The 23,825-nt window shown below is 38.8% G+C and overlaps 1 protein-coding gene across 2 annotated transcripts; it reads right to left on the bottom strand.

Moving 5' to 3' along the window:
- Positions 1-146: 146 nt before the first annotated feature.
- tmem94 (transmembrane protein 94) lies at positions 147-23,394 on the bottom strand. 2 transcript variants are annotated; one of them, XM_079476951.1, is made up of 32 exons: positions 23,233-23,368; positions 21,616-21,870; positions 18,289-18,405; positions 18,056-18,183; positions 17,764-17,900; positions 17,364-17,572; positions 16,987-17,138; positions 16,629-16,731; positions 16,061-16,147; positions 15,685-15,801; positions 14,771-14,827; positions 12,724-12,828; positions 11,580-11,753; positions 11,175-11,384; positions 10,685-10,997; positions 10,267-10,440; positions 10,079-10,181; positions 9,580-9,788; positions 9,248-9,429; positions 9,034-9,169; positions 8,801-8,910; positions 8,609-8,708; positions 8,283-8,391; positions 7,803-7,992; positions 7,228-7,305; positions 7,045-7,130; positions 6,881-6,962; positions 6,626-6,783; positions 6,145-6,236; positions 5,733-5,826; positions 2,697-2,864; positions 147-2,586 (listed from the first exon to the last, which is right to left on the bottom strand). In XM_079476951.1, exons 2-32 carry the CDS (start codon positions 21,637-21,639, stop codon positions 2,514-2,516), a joined length of 4,077 nt encoding a protein of 1,358 aa, XP_079333077.1. In that variant the 5' UTR covers positions 21,640-21,870; positions 23,233-23,368; the 3' UTR covers positions 147-2,513. The 2 variants fall into 2 exon arrangements, with proteins under 2 accessions (XP_079333077.1, XP_079333078.1); XM_079476952.1 differs by lacking the exon at positions 14,771-14,827 and having other exon boundaries at positions 23,233-23,394.
- Between the last annotated feature and the right edge of the window lie 431 nt (positions 23,395-23,825).

The raw sequence follows: 23,825 nt of genomic DNA, 5'->3' as shown, positions 1-23,825 counted from the left end.
TCACTTTTGAGAAACGTCATATTTTAATAAATGCACCACATACTTTTAAGATTTTAGCTGAGAGATGTAAACTAAAATAGGTTGAACACTCTTGAATATTCAAAAATCATGTTCGAACGCTGCGTTTTCACAAATTAAATAGACACTTGAGAGCATGTGGATATTTATTAACATAACATTATTGATTCACAAATTATCTGGAGGGTAAGTGTTAAAGGCGTTTAAAAAAATACAAACTGTACAACATTTACAGTACAAATCTTATGAACATTCATAAATAGCAAATATTTGTATATCGAGTCGATCTGTGCAGGTTGTCCAGGCACATTAGTTCACATAGTTTTGTACAGCTTAAAAAGATCAAATTCGTATGTCTGGTTTACAGATGTGGTTACATCTTGACTTGAGGGAGGTAACAACATCTTCAATCCGTGCACGGCCGAGTTAACATATTCAGCAAATGAGTAAAGCTAAAAAGAAACATCAAACAGCATTGCATTCTCTGGTCTTTCTCATGCATGCATCAAAAAGCGTGAAAGAAAATCATTTCTGAAATAATTACAAAATCCTTGCTGTACACACAAAAACACAAATTCAGAACATGTCTCCTGTTACTAAAGTTTGCACATAATATATCAGTGATTATTAAAAACAAGGTTGATATGTTATTTTAATTTTAGCTCTAATTCAGCAACAATTTAAAAAGGAAAAAATAAATTAAACGGATGCTTAATTTTTCCTAGAAGCTAGTTTGTCATTATGAGATTTGAATAAGGGCAGCTTAGTTATGCAGCTACGGTGCTAAACAGCCCTCTTAAGATGTTATAATATGGGCTGATGTAACACGCATATAAAATGCATTGCAGAAATGCACCACATATTTTCAATAACATTCTGTGCCTATGACATTCATTAGATGCAGACATTATTATAAACAACGCTGTAAGATGGCAACCATTACAAGTTCAGATGAACTTGTTATCAATATAAAGTGAATTCCATAACTAGCTTCTGTAAGATTACAGGTTAGTTATTTAAAACAAAAACAGTAGTTGCACAGGATCAAAAAGTCTAGAAATTAATAAGAATTTCAGAAAGAATTGACTGAGGCCCAAGACAAAGAAACGAGAGGCAGGTTCTTAAAGAGCACTAGCCCAAAAAAATATATTTAACAAGCATTGGCAAAGGAGAAAATTCTGGTAACCATAAAAAAATACACTTGCAGTGTGACCACATACTGATATTTAAAGCAATCCAATGAAATCCCATATATCCAACAATCGTAGCCCACGTGGATAACTAGAGGCAATCAGCTAGAGGTCAAACTAAACATTTTTGACATCCCTCCTTACCATTGAACACTAAAAACTACACGGGCAAAAATAATACTAATATAAAAAACATTCATAGTTAAACATTATGTACATTTTCAGACCAGGCATTTTTTGCATGCAAATAAGTTCAGTGCATTCTGGCTGTCAATCGCAGATATAAAAACATTTCAAATATCTTTGCAGAGAGAAGTTTCTTTAGCTGGAAAGAATATTTTTCCTCTCATAAAAGATGTTCGGTTTTGATCAGACAGAGCTTGGAGTTTCCAATAAACATTAAAAACAGAGATCAAAAATAAAATCAAGACAAAAAATAAAAACCCAGCATGTGCGTGTTCGCTTATATACATCTGAAACTTATTTGTGTGAGGACAAATCTCAAGTGTTCGATATTCTAATTTATAATTGATCATATCGTGCGCCACGCTGACTGCATCTAAACTTTAAGATTCTCTGGCTGATGTATTCTTGGGGGTAAAAACATCCAATACACTTGTGCATTTTGATCATAATCACAAATAAAAGTGAATTAAATCTTTCTCCTCTCAATGAGGTAAGTTCAGGTGATGACATTCACATTATAACCAGGCTGCGAACTCTTTTGACCCTTGTCGCATGGTCAAGAACTGCATGAAACATCTCAGCAGTGTGTTAGAAATAAACAGGAACACTGAGAAAATACAGCTAAAGCTCAACACGTGAGTGGCCTTTCATTTCATCTACGTTCTTCATTCGACTGAACAAAGGAAATGATTAAAGTTTCCACAACAGTTAATATAAAAAGAAAAAAAATCATGCTAATTTAGCCCTCCATTGTAAAATTTGGTATACAGTATATACACTATATCGTGCACTACAGTTATGAGGTTTCATGGAGGATTAAGGAATGACCTCAACAAAATCCTCCAATAAATTACCCTGCCAAACCCAAAGCAGCATGCAGGTGAACGTCCCTCAAATCACAAAAGTAAAAACTTGACAGAGTAAAGCTTAAATCAAAACATTTCACCGATAAAAAACCCGCAAGTCCTCAGTGACCCTTTAGGCAGAAATAAAGCTCCACCCCTCAGAGGTGTGGCAGGAAGAGCTCTGCTGGGAGGAATCCAAAGGATTCAGGATTTGTCTTCACCGCCACTGAAATGATCAATAAGCTACAAACGTGCAGCCCTGTGCAGACGCAGATCAGAAGGGTGAGTTCATCCCCAGCTTAGTCTCAAACTGAAGCTTCTGTCTCTTCTGGTATCGCACACGTACCCTGAAAACAACACAAACATGTACTGCGTATTTTCTTTTTTGGAGCCAAGCCACAATGTTGTTATTAAAAGTACAGCTTTTGCGTATAAAAAAAAGCTTGTAGCGTCTCACCTGATTTCGTGCAGTTTAACTGCTTCGTTTATTAGCACCACAATTACAACAGACACAGAAACCAAGAGCCAGACCATCAAGGGAATGTGGCCCAGTGTGAAGACTTGTGTATTCCTGTCGTGCCACAAATGATAATCTATAACAGCTTGCACCACCTGCCCCAACAACCTGAGAGGAGAACAGACAATTAGGTTAGACTATTCCAGTAAAATGATCTCGAACCACTGATCTATATAAATCACTGGATTGCTCATGATGCCATTACACTGACGCTACCACGCCGCCATGTTGGTATGCCAAAACGTTCTATTAAAATGATAGGGGGTTATCACATCTTAATGATAAAATAATCATTTAACAGTCTGCGTTTTTATATCTAAAGTCTCACAGTACATCCGTGAAACGCGAATGTCTTAAGCATGTAAATGGATTATTATTTTAAGTCTGGAATTTTCCCGTCTTATTAGATATAGTGCGACAACATATGACACCTCATATATGCCAAATGTGCATATTCTGAAATCTCAATACAGGCTGTATATAAACTTTAAGTCATAAAGCTTTATTTCTAAACATTTACCGATTTACACCTTTACAACAGTGTGCAAAACACACTCACTTTCTATACATTGCTATAATGGCCAAAATAAACAAACAACAGAAGTAACAAATGTAAGCACACATGTACACTAGAATCTAATCGAACGCCTACTAAACAGAAAAACTGGTTATTTTAGATCGTCATTTGGACTGTAAAGGCGGGCGTACACACGGTGTGATTTTTGCTGTCGTACGAGCTCGCAGGCGATTGTTTTTGCTCAGGAGGAAATAGTTTATGCTCGTATTGTCGTGACTCGCATTGTGTGAGAGGACGTACAAGCTGAGCCGAGCATGTTACGAACACCTCCATATAATTTAAAAAAAAATCAGGAGCTGTCGGATTGAATTCGTGAGGTGTGTGAAGTCGAACGAGCGGATTTGGCAATCTATCTGAAGTTGACTTGGACAGGACCAGCCAGCTTTGTGCGATTCCCATGACCGAGTCATCAAAAATGATGTTGATATGAATAGTTCTCACACATTTGCAAAGCTATAGGCTATATATTATAAACAGTATATTATACGTTGTGTGTTTACAATGGAAACCTTATTGGAAGCATTTTATACACAGCGTGAAATAACCCCGTTCCAACCGGCTGCGCTTCTCACCCCCAACAGAACGACTGTCTATAAATATAACAGTTATTTTTATCTTTTGGGATATTTTGGTCTCTACATATTTCCTTTATTTAGATACGAGTGTTAGTTCTGATGAGTTTTGAGAACTTAAATACAGGCCGTTTGGAGACAGTAATCAAATATTTCAGCAGCATTTTTTATATGAATAAACATACTTCAATGTAAAATCAAATAATCACAATAACAATATTAAGGGGCATATAGAATAGGTTGTTCCAATTCTTGTCCATCTGTTTGTTTGTGCCCACGCTTTGGATGTGTCCGTCAGCGCGAGTATAGTTTTAATAACATATCACTCCTGATACTCTTTTAACATCAGTCAGGTCCCACGCCTTCTCTCTTAACTCTTTTGACATCAAGCAAGTCATGCACTTATTTTTCGCATTCTTGCATGTTTTAAAGCCGAAAGCAAAATGTCAGACGCTTATTTGCCAAATGTGCTTGAATTTGGTTAATTAGAACATTCATTTATCTACCAACAAAAGGTTCTGTATAAAGGGCGAGTCCATACCAACGGTCACAGAAAAGGCCCTCAAAAGCCATGGACGGTGGTACACCACAAACCTTAAAGACGCCGAATAGGTGTAACCACTCAGGCAAGAGACAGCCAGGGTACTGGCATTTACGATGTCACTGGGGCTAGAACAGCTTTAGCCTTGGCGCGTATGGTTGCGTTAAGGTGTGATGCCACCGAGCTCCCAGCAAAGCAAGTGTTTTTGAGGCTGCAACCAATAATCTGGATGAGCTAATTGACACAGGAGTGGGGTCAGGAGGACATGTCCAGTGGAGGATAATCAAGAACTGGCCAGTGGTGCGGAAAGAAGAAGCCAATGGCTGTGGTTGAGGCGGATAGACACAGCATGGGCTGCAAAATTACCGTATAACAATGCGACACATACCCACATCTGATCAACCTGTGGTGGGCCTCTCTTGGCTGAGGGTGTCTAGTGATAAAGGGCTGAAACAGCCATGAGGTAGAGGTGTTTCGCATAGATGGGAACCATACAACCATGCATCTTTCGCCCAGGATATGGATGATGAAAGTGGGATCGGACACACAACTCAAATGATATGTCTCTCTGATATTAGTAAGGAAAGGTAAGCATTTCCCAGTGAAACCTCAGACCTCCTTTCGTCTATTCATATTCATGACTGCTCCCCCTGTCATGCATTAGGCGTGGGAAATGTCCTGTTGGGAAATTAAACTGTGCTGAAATAGTGGGATTATAACACCTAGTCCTATTAAGCGAATATAATAAATATTACACTATAATTTTTATAAAATGTATTTACACATTATAAAAAGTGATCTGCCTTAAAACGTTTAAAAGAAAATGTCTCTTACGCTTACCAATGCTGCATTTTGTATTAAAAATACAGTAAAACAGTAATAATGTGAGATATTATTACAAATAAAAACTTAATGTAACTATATTTTTTGTCTACTTTATGCTTGCTTCAGAATACTAAGCATGGTAAAATCTTGTCGTGTGTGACTGCATCTGTACGATTGTCGAATATATTCATTTGTGACATACCCTTTGTCCAAATTCGTACCGTGTACGCCCACCTTAAGTCAATGACGTTCTCTGTAAATTGTGGCACGCCAAGAGGGCGGTGCGATCGCTTTCTGTGGCTTTACCTCCTGCCGTTGGTTTAAGCGTTATAGGCGCAATCCAGTCATTTATATAGATCAGTCTCTTGAACCAACAAAAAACCCCCATCAAAACAGGATCTTTCAAGCGAACATCCCTTTCGTGAATCTATATGAAGTGTGAATCTGTGTTAGACACTCACACCACAGGTACTGTAAGGCACCACCATATGTTACTGAATGGGTTCTTTCTCCACAGGGGCTGGGAACGGTGCACATAGCTCAGAGAGATGACAACTGGAGAAAAAAAAGTATAGTTTGAAATTGTGTACATGCTATATAACACTAAAATAGTGAGAATACAATTTGATTACAGTGAATATTTATAGTAAAAAAATGATTTTTACCCTGCAGTATAATTTGACCAACTTATTTTGTAATGTTTGCTTTTATTTTTATTTGTCTTTCACAACAGAACACAAACATAGGTCATGATATTCTAATGCACGACCCATATATGCGAATTTTAGGCCAAATTCTGACATTCATTTTCATGGATGTAAACAAATCAGATGCTTTCGGATAGCTGTCTATGACCATTTTATCTTAATTCACCTGTGTGCAAAGCAAGGAACCCTGCCATGATTTTCTGAATCAGAAGAAGCCCATTGGATAATTCACCGAACCACTGAGGGGCATCCTGGGAGCTGCGAGAAGGAATTAGTGGTTATAACTCAATTAATGTTAATGTACATTAAAAAAAATAGACAAGTAACGGGAAAATGCTTCTTTTTTAGGGCTGAATCGCATCCAGAATAAAAGTCTGTGTTTACATAGTATATGTCTGTGTACTGTGCATTTTACATCTGTATTTATAAAAACATACACATACATGCATATATTTAACATATATGTTAGACATATATAATGAAAACACACATTTATATTCTGGATGAGATTAATCGCTTGACAGCGCAATTGTTTTTGTGAGGGTCAGGTGGTGAGGGTTATGGGAAAGAAAACATCACTAGCATTGTATAAAAGAAACAGTTCCCCACCATGACAGAAAAACAAATGTGTGTGTGATTGTGTATACCTGGTTGTAAGGATGTGGGAGCAGGCAGCGGTTGTGTTCTCAGTAATGTTAGCTGCTCTTGAACACACTTCCTGTAGTGAAAACCCAAAGCCGACTAAATACACCAACACGGTCAAGCCAAACTTCATCAGGAACCAGCCCAGGTAGTAATGCTGCGTCTGTGGGAGAGTGTCCAAAATAACCTGAGTGCATGTTTTTCCACACTGCATGTCAAGCCTGTTTTAAAAGTCAGTTATAGCAGGGCGCATGACTGACCTTGCGCGGTATTGAGTCCAGATTCTTTCCAGTGGCAACTGTCATCACTGAACTATCGGGAGGTTTTCCCAGGAAGGACACACTGCAAATTCCAAACATTTATATAGACACATCACATACAAGTTATCTGATACTTTACCATCTGATACGTGGGGTTTTCTTACCTAAGCAAGGGGTAACAGAAGCAGGAAAGCCAGAGTATGTCGGTGATGTTCATGGGAGGGGGCAGCTGAATGAGGCAGGCAAGAAACTACAACCCAGAATGTTTTATTAACATTACAGAATGTAAAACAAAATTTACCAAAATTATTCCTTAAAGGCAATGAAATGTGCTGTCTTTATCTCACCTGAATGGTGACCAGGGTCAGCTGACACTGCAGTAAAAACAGGAAGCACTTGCGAATGCCATAGGTAGTGTGTCTCGCCTGAAATACATGATATTGAAAGTCTAACAACATATAGATCACATTTGAACTTACTTAACAAGCAAGCAATAGTTAAAAATAAAAACTAGCACACACTGCCTTCTATTGTAATCTATTAAATAAAATAAAGCTAATTTTAATAATGCTAATAAGGTTTAACCTTTTTGCCGGTCAACCAACTTTTTATATTATTTCCACACCTATTAATATTGTTTCTAGACCAACTTTAAGTCAAAGTCTGCTGTAATAATGAAATGATAGTTTCAAGTTAAAAACAACTCCATCCTGATAAAAAACTTGATTTTGAAAAGTGAACACAAAGTTATGACAGCTGCATGTAATAATATTTTTAAAATGAATATTTAAAACTTCATTGAATACTTGCTGGATAAGAAAGTTAAGATTTGCTCTCACTCTCGTGTATTCTTTACAGTTTTATGCAAATTTGATTTATATTATATTTGCATTCCCTGGCTATCAAGCTCATGTGCCTGTACCTGTTCTATGAGTCTGACCATACTGACGCTCTCTCCCTGATGGAAGGACACAGAGCAAGCGAGACTGTTAAGACGAGAGCTGAGCCCCAATGGAGACAGATCATCAGAGTCTCCATTGAGCCCACAGCCCGCAGCGTAGCCAAACGTCTCCCACGAGCATCGCGATGGGTACAGAGGATCCAGAGAGATACTATAACATAAAAGAAGAGTTATATGGGTTCATTGTTAAAGATTAAAAGGCAAAAATATATATCTACAATCACTTTATATTCAAAGGAGCTGTAGTGAGTCCTAAACACAAACCTAACACATTTAAAACCAGCCTAATAAGGTTCAGAGACTAGCTAATACCAGGAAACGTTTTTTTTTTGTGCAGAGGCATAATGAATCGGAATATATCGCAAACATCCTTATGGCTGAAGCTTAAAGAGCAGGTTGCAGTGCTCTTACTATTAAAATTGACATGAGTCATTTGCCCACCTGATGTCACTCTGCAGGAACAGGCAGCTGTTGCGAAAGTTGGCCGAGCTCCCCAAACAGCAGGTCACCTCTCGGTTCTCCTGCATGATCTTCATCATTTCACACATCGCTGTGTGTAGATACGAGCACAAAAGTCAACATGGGCGGCAGAACATACAGTTTATATTTAGAAATATGACATTCAGGTAATATCAATGGTGCATGCTTCACAAAGCTGTTGAATCGTTTCCAATATATTCTCATGGCGATGCCAATGGCTGAAAGCCGACATTTCTCATAAAACGATGCATACATGTTAATGTTAACAGTTTAAAGTGCTCACTCACTTTCAGGGGTGCAGTCTGTGAACAGTGGGACCAGAAGAGGCACATTGTCAATGTTCTTCAAATGAGGACGGACCTGATGGATGCCACGAGGCAGTTTGGCCTACGGAACAACGGTGCGACAGTAAACACGCAGAACTTTAATTGCAATGATGTCATAGAGCCCGATGTGATGCTATCGGTCAGAATGCTCACTCTGTTGCAGTCTTCCAGAAAACTGGGAACGTCGCTGTCAGTAGGTTGGAAGCTGGCGAGATCCAATTGGTCCTCAGGCAACAGTGGCCCCTCCGCATCATCACGAGACTCTAGGAATACACAGAGGTCAACAAGAAATGATTTGCTGCATTACACTATGGCTCTCTGTAATACTCGATTCTGATTGGTCAAAACATCGCTAATTTATACATTTATTATTATCACAAACTTACCCTGCAGAAGATCGTCATGTAGCGATCCAGCTTGGCTAGGGCTGGATGGAGCACCATCATAGTGACCTTCTCCGTTTGGGGTCAGAGAAATGTGACAGTTCCAGCCTGTCTCCAAACCCATCTTCTCTGCAAACACCTGCACATACACAACATTAGGAGGTGATAAGGTTCAGAAATGCTCTTTAAGTTGAGCGAAGGTCTATCGGCATCTTACTTTGCTGCGTAGCTCGTCCTCCATGGAGAAGTACACAAAGCGGATACAGGCTCCTACCAAGTTCTCGATGAGCCGCACCGTGTCCAAGCGTGCCTGGAACTGGGACGACACCATGCCCATGAAGATCTGCCCGCTCAGTGCCTGCACACAGTCCTCCTTCTCCAAACCTTCTCCAATACCCTCTGAAACACGCACAAAACCCCAAACAAAAATGTTTACAGATGGCTTGTCTGAAATTTACAACGTGAGATTCTGTATGTATTGAACAATGACAGGTTGAAAAAAATATAAATCTCTGAGAAATCGAAAGCCAAACAGGCCACTTCTCCCACCATCAGAACTCCAGCTGTTCCTGCGACTGCCATGTTTGATGGGAGTGGTGCTGGGAAGCTCCACCCCTGAGAAGAGCGTGGGTCCTGAAGCCAACTCCACACATTTTCCGTTGAGCTGACTGGACAATGCCACCTGCATAGGCTTATAGGCAAATGCAGAACAATATCCTGAAAGACAGGCACGTTGGTAGAAATCTAAAATCTTCTTCCTACAGAGGCAGAAAAAACTTTTTTTAGTCAACTCATCAGAAACAGGTTCTGGTGTTACACTTGAGCAGTATAGGGCTTGCACGACTTTTCATTTTTAATTGTAAAGCTAAAAGAAGTCAACTAATGTTTACTTTACATACGGTAAATGACAAATAATCAAATGCTTTTTGCTCGTTCTTTGGTTGGTGACAGCCCAAGTACTTAATCATGTGATCCAGTCGGCAAACATATAAACAAACCAACTAGTCTATCTGTTTTCATACAAGTCTATTAAATTTGAGTTCCTGACCTATCGGAGCCAGACAAAGGGTAGATGTCCGCTCCATCCCAGAAATCCGAGCAGGCTTCCAGGATGAGGTCGGCCGAGCCGTGGGAGAGCATCTGGACATTGTCTAAGAAAGGTCCAAAGGGCAAAGTTAGTGACTAAACAATCCACCAAGGACAAACAGGAAGTGGGGCCGATAAGCTGGGACATACTGGAAGTGCTGTCCCTGACAAACAGGCTGATGAGGTGACTGATGGGGGGCTGGCGTTTGGTGAAGTGATGGAGGCGCCGTGGGGCGGATTCTTTGGCGTTTTCTCTAGAAGGGATCTGGTACAGCGCTAAATGGTTCTCTTGCTTAAACAGTTCCCTTGCTCCTGGAGTGAAACCTGACACATGACAGAACAGCACAAAACTGTAAAAAGCTATCTTGAAATCCTTAGAAAGGATACTGCAATGAGAAAGATCTTTGTTTAACATCATAACGCTTTTCTGCATAGTTCTCAAGGAAACCTAAATTTCTTAAATTTGTAACATTTTTGCCTCAAGACCAGTTCACATCATCAGGGCAAGTTAAAATCTGACATACTCTTATTGTTGAGCTTTAAATGTGTATTTCATAAAAATTCGCACCTATAAGGCGAGACAGTTCACAGAGGCCCCAAGGAACGTGAACGGGCAAAACCGCCCCGTGGCATTCCTGCAGCGCCAGGTTGGAGAGGTGGTCTGAGAATCGGCAGAGCTGCTGGGTGATGGTGGCGTTGCAGAGGTTCAGCAGGATGTTGAGTCCCAGGGGCTTCAGAGATGAAAGGTGGTTCTGCCAACTGGAGTCGTCAAACTGGATGCTGACGGGATTCTGCTGATCCTGGGACAGGCTCAACATCTCCAGATGATAATCGCACACAAAATCTTCGGCTTCACACATACTGTCACTCACACCGCATGGCTGGAAATATAAACAAAAACTATTACAGTTCATGTTAAAATCTAAATTTATGAAGAAATGTTGGTGGCTAGTGGAGTGTTGCTAGAAGGTTGTTAAAAATTAGCATGGGCCAGGCCAGTAAGGGCCTGTACAATTCGTGTGACATCTCAACCTGGCATTATCCAGGTGTGGCGTTACCTGGCCAATGTTGTCTTCTCCACCCTCTGTGTCATGACTGAAATTGACGTTGGACCCAGACGGGTGTTTGGAGCGAGAGGTCTGGGGTCCTCGTCGTGGCCGCTGTGTGTCTGAGGATCGGGCTGTGTCATGTGACGTCTCGCTGGGCTCCTGCTCAGCCATGTGAAGGGAGGGTTCAAACGTGGGCAAACAAAGCAATGCTTCACCTTCCTGAGGTTAAACACAGACATCACAAATTTATTACAAGGATAAAATAATGTAACATATTCAGGTACATCCTTTTGACAAAAATGTATTTATATTAAAAAAATCCAATGGGATTAATTAGTAGCTCCTTAGGAGAAACCGCTTTGTTGTGCATACATTTGTAAGTCACTTTGGATAAAATATTATGTACACGCTAACCTGATCTCTGTCTTCATCGCCCTCCGTCCGGCAGAGGGAGTTGACCGACAGGTCATCTCTGAGGTCCTCCTGGCTGTCATGAGGAGGTTCGACCCGTCCACTGAAGAACAGCACAGTTTCAGGACTCGGGTTTGGCCAGGAGAGAATGCCCTGCTTATCCCCACTGCACAGCACCTGTGAGAGGGTTAGGATGTTTCTTCTTTATCTGATCAATTAATAAACCTTTTTGTGCAACCCTTTGTACACACCTTAGCTGTACAGTCATCTTAATCATTTATTTTACAAAAGACTACATTTATTGTTGGAGGAAGAACAAAATTTTCTGCTTATGAGCTACAGATATATTTCCCATTACACTGGAAATGGAAAAGTCGGGCATAATGCATTGTGGGATAAATTTTTCCATGCAGTGTGCTTTTCTGTATTTTAGTAATATTAGGTATTACAGAACATTTCCATACTATTAAATACACAAAAAAAATGTCCCACATTCGATATCAACAGTGCATTAGTTGCGTGTCCATGTAGGCATGTGGTCTGCAGCACGTAAAGGTGTTTATTTACTGTAAACACTGTTTGACCTCTGTTAAAAACATGCAACTAGTGTGAGGGATTGCCTGACGCTAAAATGAGGTTAAAATTAGGTTGACGATAACCCAGAATATTCCTTTAGTTTGTATTACTTAAAGGACCATTGTGTGATTTTTCTAGCTGTGAGGTTCACGGCTCACTCCACCTCTTACCGTTCCCTTTCGAAGCACTACAGTGGCTGACACAGGAAGATGTTGTCACGTTTTTGCTTCTTTCCTGAACGAGATAACAAATTTACGAAATGCATTCTGTAGAGCAGTTTGTCCGTTTGGGGCTACCGTAGAAACAACATGGAGAATTCCATGCAAGCAGACCCGTACTGTGTGTAGATAGAAATAGCTCATTCTAAGGTAATAAAAACATAACGCTTCATTATGTAAGGTCTTTATACTCATCTAAACACATATTTATGTTTATTATATTGCATTTCTGTCAAAAGATCCTCCGACAAATGACACACTGGACCTTTAAGTAAATGCTAATCCTTTTTTTCCCACCAAAATGCAACTAGAACTTGTAAGATCTCTTTTATGACAGCAGGGGGAGCACTCACCGTAACTGAACCCAGCGAGTGAAGAAGACTCGAGGTATAACAAAGGGTCTTGTATTCTCCTTTCAGCACACTGACAAAGTGTCTCCACACACAGCGCAGCATCTCCTAAACACACAAATACACAGTATGAGTTTCATCCTCTGTTTGACCGAAACCAAATCCTTGTCTCGTCAGCATGGGTTTTGACGGGCTTTGCAAAAGTGTCATGATACATAGACCTGAATGTTAACCACATACAGACAGACACACACAAAAAGAGTGACCACAAACAAAGAGAAGCCTGAGAGAGTGAGGCAGGCTGGAGGTCGCAGCAGAAGGTCCAGTGTAACCCATCCTGCTGGAATGCATTCAGAGATTCAGATGGGTTTATATGCAGCAAGCAGCAGGAAAAGGAGAAACTGTACTTCAGAGCAAAGGAATCTGAATTACAGAAGCTTTGAAACTGCGGTAAAGATGAGTGCTTGAGCAAAAGCTAAAGGAGAAGAGCATTGCATCAAATGAGAACGGTTACTATAGGGTGAATGCATTAGACATACTTTTAAAGTCAATATGAAAAAATCTTACTGTGAATTATTGAATCAGTTTGTCGTCCAAAAAGCTGATTAAATAGTATTTAAGTTAGGGCTGTCAAACGTTTATTATAGATTAATTGCATCAAGAATAAAAGTTAGGGTTTAAATAATATTGTATATGTCTGTGTACTGTGCATATTCATTTTGCATTTATAAACACATACAAATACATGTATACATATTTAGGAAATATTAACATGTGTTTATATATATATTTTCCAATAATTTATATTATATACAAATGTTGATTGATTTTTATATTTCATAGTTTTATTAATATTTTTAATTAGCTTAATTTCTTTATTTATTTTAATTAAAATTTCTGTTAGTTTTAGCAAATTTGTTTTATGCTCTTGTAATTTTTGTATTTTGTTTTTATGTTGCTATAGAAGATTAGATCAATACATTTATGTTTATGTTTTGTGTATTTTTATAATTTTAGCACTTTCAACTTATTTCAGTATATTTCTGATGAAACTTCAATTATTTTAATTTAATTCAATAATTTAAGTCCACTATTTGATTTGATTGCAAGGAACAGAATCGTTTTCAAAGTTTTAATTTGAATAAACTAAAATAACTTGATATTCATGTATGTGTGAACTATTGTTGTATGTGTGAACTACAGAGGATGAGTTGTTATAAATGCAAAATTAATATGCACAGTACACAGTCATATATTATGTAAACACAAACTTTTATTCTGGTTCGCAATAATCGTTTTACAGCCCTAATTTTTCTAACATTTTTATAAAAACTTTGAAAAAAGGTTGTGAAAGCCATTTCATGTTGACTTTAAACGCTCAGACAAACACACACACCCAAACACACTTTAACTGCACTTTAACTGTAAATATGCCAATGAAATAGTTTATCAGTGTACACCTGTTTCCTTTCAAAATGTTCCATTTCTAAACGATTTTTTTTTAAATGCAGAGAAACACCAAACACAATGGAAAAAACTTTCAACCTAAACATAAACCTGCTGTCCATCCGGCCATGCACACGTAAAACTAACCGTACTTCAAAAAAGTCTCAATCATGCAAAAAGTTTTCCAAAAGTACATTAAAGTGACTATTCACTTCAACAAATATATTCCAGGCAAGCACCCTCACTATAAAGAGCGAGTATTCTCTATCATGCAAACCTCAGACAGGCAGAAGGTGGGCAGCCAAAGGCCAAAGTGTGGGGGTACTGGTCAGAAGCGAAAAAAAGGTGCAAATCATAACAAAATGGCCACGGGAGTCCAGCCTGAGTTGCAAACTCAGATGAACGAGCTGATAAAATGAAGACTGTGCACTTGTGATTTTGAAGAAAAAAATGAGAAGGAACTAAAAGAAAAACAAGTACTTTTTGCAGTGATCCTTCAAAAGATATGAAGAATAAAACAACAAGGAGGGTCCATAGCAGGGGGTGAAGGATCACAAGAAGCATGTGGTGAACGGGTGGGAGAGGGGAAACACAGAGGATATACCTGGGAGGACACCACTTCCGTGTAGCTGCTTAGAGTGTCCTCAGAGAACTTAGCAAGCTGGGACAAGAGAAAGGTCTGATTAAAAACCCCGGGACGATGGACAGTCCACCACTTCAACTCTGACATCATCGCTTCTTCAAATCCTCTCTAAAACTCTGTACTGTACAACTACCGACAGATCAGTAAGTCTTTTGTAGAGATACGATAGCAAATCAAAGTTAATACACACGGTAATGACTGACAAGACAAGTTACAATGTAGCAGCAATATCTATTGTGCCGGATTTAAGAAGTAAAAAGTAGGACAGCATTTAATGTTTTACCAACCAGTTAGTGAAAAGATGTGCCTAAGCTTTGTAAAATGTTGATCTATAATCCCAATAGGTCAAACTAATTGTCTATTCGTTTTGATCATTCTGTGCTTAAAATGTAAAAAGTGAATGTTTATCGTAAAACATTTATTTAAAGGTCCAGTCCGTGATATCTAGCGGCTAGGTTGCAAATTGCAACCAACCGCTCACTCCTCCCCTCTCCCTCCCTTTCGAAACACTAGGATGGCTGACAGAACATGTTGAATTATAAAAAAAGAAGACCTGTGGTCAGTGCAGATAGAAATAGTTCATTCTAAAGTACTAAAAACATAATGCTTCATTGTGTACGCTCATTATAGACATCTGAAGGCATAGCTATGTATATTTCATTGTATTTCTATCAATAGAGCATCCAAAAAATGACACACTGCACTTTTAAGTTTATTCAAAGAAATTGGTAATAGAATAAAATAGTTTGCCTACACCATGCTATATTTACATGTATATTTGTATGTGTTCTGTATTTGTCTGTGTTAAAAACTCTTTACAAATATCTGAAAGGGAACATTTAAACAAACTGTGTGTTTTGTTTTGTCAGGCTTACCAGGCCAGTTGGAGAGTTACGTCTGGACTCGGCTAACACACGTGCCTCTCCGTATGCATTGACCAGAACCCACATGACAGGAAACAGAAGAGGTAAAATGGGCAATACACCCATCATCTACACATCAGAGAAAAAGGAGATAGAGAGAGAGAGAGAGAGAGAGAGAGGGTGAAAGATGAACTTTTTGAAAACTTTCTTTTTCATTTCATCCTTCATCTTGGATTGCTAAGAGTCGGTGGGTTTCATAATAAATCAAGGACATGCCAACCAGATCATAAACTGCAATATATTGTCTACTTACAGTGACCAATTTTATTTCCCGTCAAAACAACATGAGTATAACTTGATGGCCTGTGATTGGCCAGCAGTTCATTACCTGCAACTGGAGGAAGTTGAAGGGTCCAGGTGTGAGACCCGGAGTGTCACAGAAGTAACGAATTGTGTTAATAGTAAAAAAGGCCACCTGCAACAGAGTAAACCAAAGATCACGATAAACAAATGGACACAAACAATTATTCAAAATTTCGTAAATGTTATGATCATAACAGCTTTTTCGCACATCTTGTGAGCATGACATCAGTGTTGCGCTTTCACACTGACAGCATTTCTGCCGTGAAACAGAACAGCTTAATACAAAAACTGAAATATCTGGGTTTAGTTTCAAATTTGTGTTTGGTTTAGAAGAATAATTCACCCAAAAAAAATGTTTTGGGGTGAACTGTTCCCTTTAATAATGACTCTATGTGATATAATGGCTGTCAGGGGTTGACAATGAAGTACTTTTACAAACTTGTTGATTTTACTATAAATGTGATATCACATTCACATCCAGAGGATCATTTATTTAGGAATCCAAATTGTAAGGTGTTGCTTAACTCTAAAGTGTGACTTACATTTCGTTGCACGACAGATTTAAAAACTTGCATGTGTGCATGTTGTCATACCAATACAGCAGGGCAAGCAAACTTTGCAATGATGGACTGCACCGTAAACCGTTCATTATCAAGAGCAGTGAGTGGGCGGGAAAGGGCAAGGTCAAGACTGTTCCTATTGGCCAGAAAGAATATGAGATCATATCAGATACTCATTTTATGGACAAAAATGTACTTTGTATGTCTACTGTATGAAAATGATGTACCATTGCCTGAAACAAACCCCAGTAAACACACATAAAAATATATTTTTTAAATGCACAAACTGTAAGTCACTTTGGATACGAGCATCTGCCTAAACATTCTTCGTAAATGAAAACCAAAATTTTTTTTGCATTGACAGCAAGTTCCTCTGGCTGTAAAGACTTACCTGACGCTGTCGAGCACAGGTGTGCGCACAACCCTGAAAAGGCGGTACTGTTGAGGACTGTGGGGGCCCCTACGTTCGTTCCCGTGTGGGGAGGGGGGAGGTGAGAAGGGTGGAAAAAGGTCTCCTGGCTCCAGCACGATGTGTTCGTCGTCCTGGTAACAGAGGATTCGGTGAGTGAGAGGAACAGACAGAGTGTCACAAAACACGAGAGAATCGCTCATTAATAATCCTAAATGTTCTTTGTGTTTTCAAAAGACGCTTCGCTTTGAATGAATCTGGTTATTGACCATTAATGTAGAGCTACAAAATGTTATTTTATAAAATCACAGATAAGATTTAATAATGATACAAAGTTAACATTAAAAATGAAGTATTACCTTAATTCCTCGGAGGGATGCAAAGGCTTCCTGGCCTGGTCTAAGAGCGATGACATCGCCCTCCACCAGGAGACTGACAGGTAGATTGACCAATCGCTCATCTCTGAATGTCCAATGCAGAGACCAGGAAGGGGAGATGGGGGTGTAAAGATCAGGGTACAGAGACGAAGCCCATCTAATAGGATGTCCTGCACTTTTCTCCAAATAATCTGACAGCACACAACAAAGCGAAAGATAACTCCTAAACATTAATTTCTTCGCTTTTTCAAATACTGCATAAATTACTTTTTACTGTGTTGATGTGTTCTTGTATAAGGGCGATCATTTGAGTAGTGCAGGATGAGTCATCAATAATTTAAGTCCCTTTTCCCATTAGAGAAATACTGCGATTTGTTCTCACCGTTCAGCTGTGAGATAATGGACTTGAGCCTCCGCACCATCTCATTCATCCGTAACCTCTGCTGCCGCCCGATGAGGAAGAGGTTCAACAGCAGGAGGAGGAACAGCGCACCCGCATTTACCATCTCTATGCCCTGGCTGAGAAAAGAAACAAATTAAGCTTATATAAAAGCAGGAGTTCACCTTGCGTTGATAGCTCAGCATGCTTAAATGTGGAAACGTAACAATGTGTCATGCTTTAAATCTGGAACTGGAAAATCTAAAACTTTTTTTCATAGTACCATCCCACCCACCTGCCCTTCGGCTGGCTGCCGTGAGAACACAACAGCCCGACCACAACGACCAGTGTGAGGACAGCTCCTGGCCAATGAAAGCATGAGTGTCGGTTGTCGTGGTGAAGGAAGCTCTTAGCCCACAGATCCTGGAAAGCAGATCAAATCGAAATTTCTCAGAAACACTGGTTACAGTATTCCAAAAATCGAACATTTATAGTTGGTTTACCGACAGTCAGTGATCTAGTACAAACCCGAATAGGGGATCTGCGTGGGCTGAATTTCTGGTGTTGTCCCAGTAGGTTGGACAGCTGGTCCCGTAAGGTGCAGAGAGCCTGAGTTGTGGACAGTCCCAGTGGAGTTGCCTCTTCCTAAAAGCCAATCAGAACAATCAGACTATTTGTAAAAAGACAATTACCCCCCCCCCCAAAAAAACTACATTTTTTCACTATTTATTCACCCTCATGTCATTCAAAACATATGCCTGTTTCTTCTGTGGAACACAAAGAAAGGTATTTTGAGAAATGTTTGTGTGGTTTTAAGTCCATACAATGGAAGTCAATGGGCAGTGTTGTCTGGTTACCAACATTTTATCTTCTTTTTGTGCGCTGAAGAAGAAATATTAAAAATACAGAATTAAAAATTCTGTCTGAACTTTCCCTTTTACTTTATAAAACTCTGAATAGAGTTGCGCGCGTGCATACAATCACATGTTAATGCATTTTACAAAATAAAGGGTAGCGCTATCATGGCTTACTTACAGCTTTCATCAAATACTCAAATAGCACAAGGTATCTGTATTTTATCAGAAGAAATTTGCGTGACCACACCAGCTTTGTGTGAAGATGAAAAATTTGCTTTTTCCACAGTGAGGGTCTCTAAACTGGCTTATAATCTAAATGCGTGGCCCTGGCTGAGAATGTAAAAGTTGCTAAACACTTAGTCTATTAGACAATTTGAAAATATAACAAATCACTTTTGAACACAAAAAGATACATTTAGAATAATGTCACAGACCAAACCATCCTGGGGGACCATTGACTACTATAGTAGTTTTGTTTCGACTGTGGAAGTCAACTGTTTGGTTACAAACCTTCTTCCAATTATCTTCTTTTGTGTTCAGTTGAAGAATAAAATGTATACAGGTTTAAACTTGAGGGTGAGCAAATGATCACAGAATTCTGGGGTGAACTATCCCTTTAATAAAAACAAATCAATTAACAGACACAAACAGAGTTATTAAACAGAAACTTTTGTTTGTTGCCTTAAATGGTAATAACAGAGAAACTACTCCTCTGACCCCTTTTTGCAATCATATCAATATTTGTGTAGTGGAACTGTGAGACAGTCGGGGTCCCGTACTAGCGGATGACGCCCCCATTGCTATAAATAGACATAATGCCTTCTCACACAGCCAGAGTCTGACCACCTCTGCTGAATCCCAGCGCCAAGCCTCCACGCTCAGAGAGCATCTCTCACACATCAACAAGAAAAAATTTACCATCAGCTCACGTACAACCACATGCACTCACACATGGCGGATTACAATGGCCGAAGAAGACAGCTGTAAACAACAGGAAGGCACTCTCACCTGTTACTGAAAATCGATGTAAAATGTTACCGACCAGAGAGCCCCTTGGTTTAAACAAATCAGAAAACAGTTTGAGTCAACATCCACTCACTTTCTCCTTCCTAAAGCAAGTCTCACTTTTCAGGATCATGGTTGTGGACATGCGCTCCGTTCCAGCTCCAGCTCATGTGTGGGTTAAACAGGAGGGATAATGTATGCTGCCGTTTCAGCACTGGTCGCGCAGTCTGGACAGTCTGCGCCTCTGCGCATTCAGAAGTCTCCGCTCTGGGCACGTCCCAGCCGACCTGTAGTCTGTGCCAGCTAAAAAAGCTTTGCACACTAAAATTTGAGTTATCGAGCGGGGAGAGGAAAGTGGCACAGCACTAGATCTTTTTTTTTTGCAACTGAAATATTGTGGCATTTATGTCTTCACATTAATACGGTTTCGTAAAAAAACAGCAATTTACAATCCCAGCAGTGGTGGGGCAGGAATCGGGACGGGGAGCAAAAACATTTTTAAAAATATATTTGAATTAGCAAGGCTTGGGAATGGGCTCTTTTGTCTTAAAAGGGACTCACCCTTATGTCATTCAGAACCTGTTGGTAAACATGTCGGTTGGTTACAAACATTCTTCAAAATATCTTCTTTTGTATTTCCCAGAAGAAAGTCATACAGGTTTGGAATTACATCACGTTTCAATTATTAAAGAATCGCCATTTTGGGTGAGCTATCCCTTAACTCTAGAAAACACCAGCAGACACACATTGTCTTTAGAAAGGCAAAAGTTCCAGTATTTGAGATTTAGCGGCATCTAGCAGCGAGGTTGGGGACTCACTCCACCCCTCCCTTTTGAAGCACAACGATGCAAAATACAGCAAAATCCATACAATACAGGTAATACAAGAACCAAGAGATGTTCTCACAAACACTGCAGCCAATTTTTCTGAGTTTAATGAGTGCAAAATGAGCAGTGATACAATATGAATACCTTGGCTCGCGTCACATATACTAACAATGAACAATGTTTTCACAGCTACTGTAGTTACCTAAAAAATAACATAATGAACCACTGAAATACAGCATGTATTTTACTATGGTTAATAGCAAATAACCGGTATGCTTTGACAAGATATGGGATAGAAACATCCCTAGTCACTGAAGTTCTGCTCCAACGTCACCACTTTGCAAACCAATTATGAACAACGATATATATATAACACATCATGTCCAAAGTCAAAGAGAAAAGGATAGATATGGTTTACTTAACCTCTAGACCTTTCACCCACATGTGTCTGCTGTGATTCAAGCTGAACTGGTAATTATTACAGCACACTTCAAAAGACGGAAATACACATTAACACGACCGGAAGAATGAAAAGCCATTTTTAAATAAAATGAAGGAACCAACTACAAGTATTTGCAGATTCAACATCCCTGAAACAATTAAATACCATTCTATAGTTTATTGTTCATCTGTTTGTGCCAACTCCTGTACAGAGTTCAGACATAGTCAAACTTATCATATCTTTATTAAAGACACAGTTTAAACTCTTCTAGCACGGACCACATCTTATCACATGTGGGTTTGATAAATTGTAATTGTGCCAAAGTAGGAAAAATTAAATGGTCCAGAACTTTGCCTTCAACAGAACAAAAACTATAAAATCTTTTTTTTCCTACTATGGTAGTGCATAATGTCTCGGAAATTAATATTGCTAACATTTTTCCAAATATCTTCCTTTGTGTTCAACAGAACAAATAAATGTATACAGGTTTGAAACAAGATTACTTATTTTTGGGTAGACCATACCTTTAAGTTATGACATTCATCCATTAAGCAAACAAACATTCCATCCTTAGTCCTTAAAATGTACAGAATAAGTTTACACGGAAAACATACGCATTTCCGTTTATAAACAGGAAAAACATGCAGCAGCTTCATAAGGAATACATACTCTGGTCTATAATAACAAGACTTCCAGAGAAAGACTTCCCAAGAAAAAAACTCACCTGTTTCTTATCCTGTAGCTCCATGGCAACCACTGTCTCTCACCATACTCTGTCGAGATGCCCAGGGCCGGCAGTCACTTCCGATGCCGTCCCTATGCCGACCCTGCTGGCAGAGGAAGGCAACTGTGGCCCCCAAAATTGCTCCACCTGGAGGTACTGCCAGTCTAGGGGGAGGTGGTCACTGCTGGAGACCACGCTCAGGTAGCTGGATCCAGTGAGAGGGTGGGGCTTCTCTTTACTCACATTCAAGGGGATCTGATTGGAGGAGAAAAAGTGGAACCTGCTGTTCTTTACGCTTCTGGTCAAGACATCATAACAAACCTACACATATATACATAATACTTCAAAATACCTAATCATTTTACCCGTCAATATTAATTGTCTTGTACATGACGATGTTGGGACTGTTGTTATAAACATAACAAAACGGAAGTCTAATTTTAAGCAATCTAAACCAATCTTTCGAGCAACCCAAACAAACAGGCCATTTAGGTATTTAATCTTTGGATTTCTCAGCAGTGAGCTATATTTGACCAACAAATCTTTAGCGAGAGAGACAAAACACGAACACACTGAGAAGCTAAACATGTTTACAACTACAGTACTTGTTACATAATCTTAACTTCTCAAAAAAACATTTATATGGTACTGGGGGGGTATTAGAGAAACATAGTGCTGATGTCACTAGAAAGATTTGGGATAACAACTGAACAATAATTAACAAATGGTTAATTAAAATGATATTAATAAATAAATGAAAAAATAAAAGCACTAATAAATAAGTATATTGATAAATGCATAAACATGTATCTTACATTTGTACTGTTTTTATATTTCCACCGTATTACGTTATTCAACTATTTGTATGTTTATTTCTGCACTTTCGTGCATTCTTAATTTTTTTTATATACTGCCTACATGTATTTATACATTTTAACTACTTTCATTAATTCATTATGATTTAATTATTTATATTTTAGTAATGTTCGTCCTCCATAACATATTTTAATTTTTACCACCGTATTACGTTATTCATCTGTTTATATGTTTATTTCTGCACTTTCGTGCATTCTTAAAAAAATGCTTTATATACTTCCTACATGTATTTATACATTTTTACTACTTTCATTAAATTCATTATGATTTAATTATTTATATTTGAGTAATGTTCGTCCTCCATAACATATTTTATGTAGGCTACAGTATATTTCAAGTATAGTTCTTCAGCAATGTTGACATGAACATAAGCACTGCGACTACATAGAAGTTTTACTAGACAACAGTCTCCGTCAAACAGCTTACAGTCATTTCACAAACAGTGTAATAAGCGACATTTTCGAGGAATTGTTATATTTTGACCTAAACACTGAAACAGCACCCATTTTCCGGATTGCTCATGCAAAGACATGCGAATTGTAAAAGTCAGATTTTATCGCACTTCTACACTAAGGAAACATAGGTACAGCAACGATGCGTGTCATGTATAAACATAATTACAGCGTTTAAACTAGTCGAAACAGCTGGCTGAGTTCAACAGAGGTGGCCTAGGGGTTAAATGAAGCCGTTTGGACTAAGTGAAACCGAATTATGCATGGTGTAAAATAAACGTAAACTTACGGTATAGATCTGCAACATCAACGATCCGACGGTGTCAGCGTAAATCATCAAACGTCTGTAAAATATCTAAATAATGTCCGTCTCAAAATCCTTGGGCTCACTCCCTGTTGACGGCCATGTTGGTAACTCGAAGGGCGTGATGTTTTGTGAAGGAAAAGATGTAGTGACATCTGATTGGCTTGTGTCTTTAAGAAGGCGGGAATTATTTAATGTTGTCTTTTGTGACTGGTCAGGTATATCGGGGCGGGTAATCGGCTTGCAGCTGAGTGAGTCAGAGGGCGGGGCCTCCACGGAAGAAATCTTTGATGTCATAATAAATACATTTGATATGTTGCTCTTTAAATAAATAAATCTTAATATAGCGTCAGCTTTATCCCCACAAAACAAAACGTTAATGTTTTGTTGTATTTCTTATCCCTCTAGGATAAACACGTCGTTTTTAATTGAAACACAAAGGCACACTTTAATTTAGAACACATTATTATACTTTAATGGCCTAGTTTAAATAGATTCATCCATATAATATATAATTTTAGATGATTTGAAAGCAAATAATTCAACATATACAAATACACAATACAAAATAGGTTATT

This window comes from Barbatula barbatula (assembly GCF_947034865.1).
Source record: "Barbatula barbatula genome assembly, chromosome: 16".
NCBI classification, from domain to species: domain Eukaryota; kingdom Metazoa; phylum Chordata; class Actinopteri; order Cypriniformes; family Nemacheilidae; genus Barbatula; species Barbatula barbatula.
The sequence above is the reverse complement of the archived record's forward strand: the minus strand, read 5'-3'. Positions and strand labels throughout refer to the sequence as shown.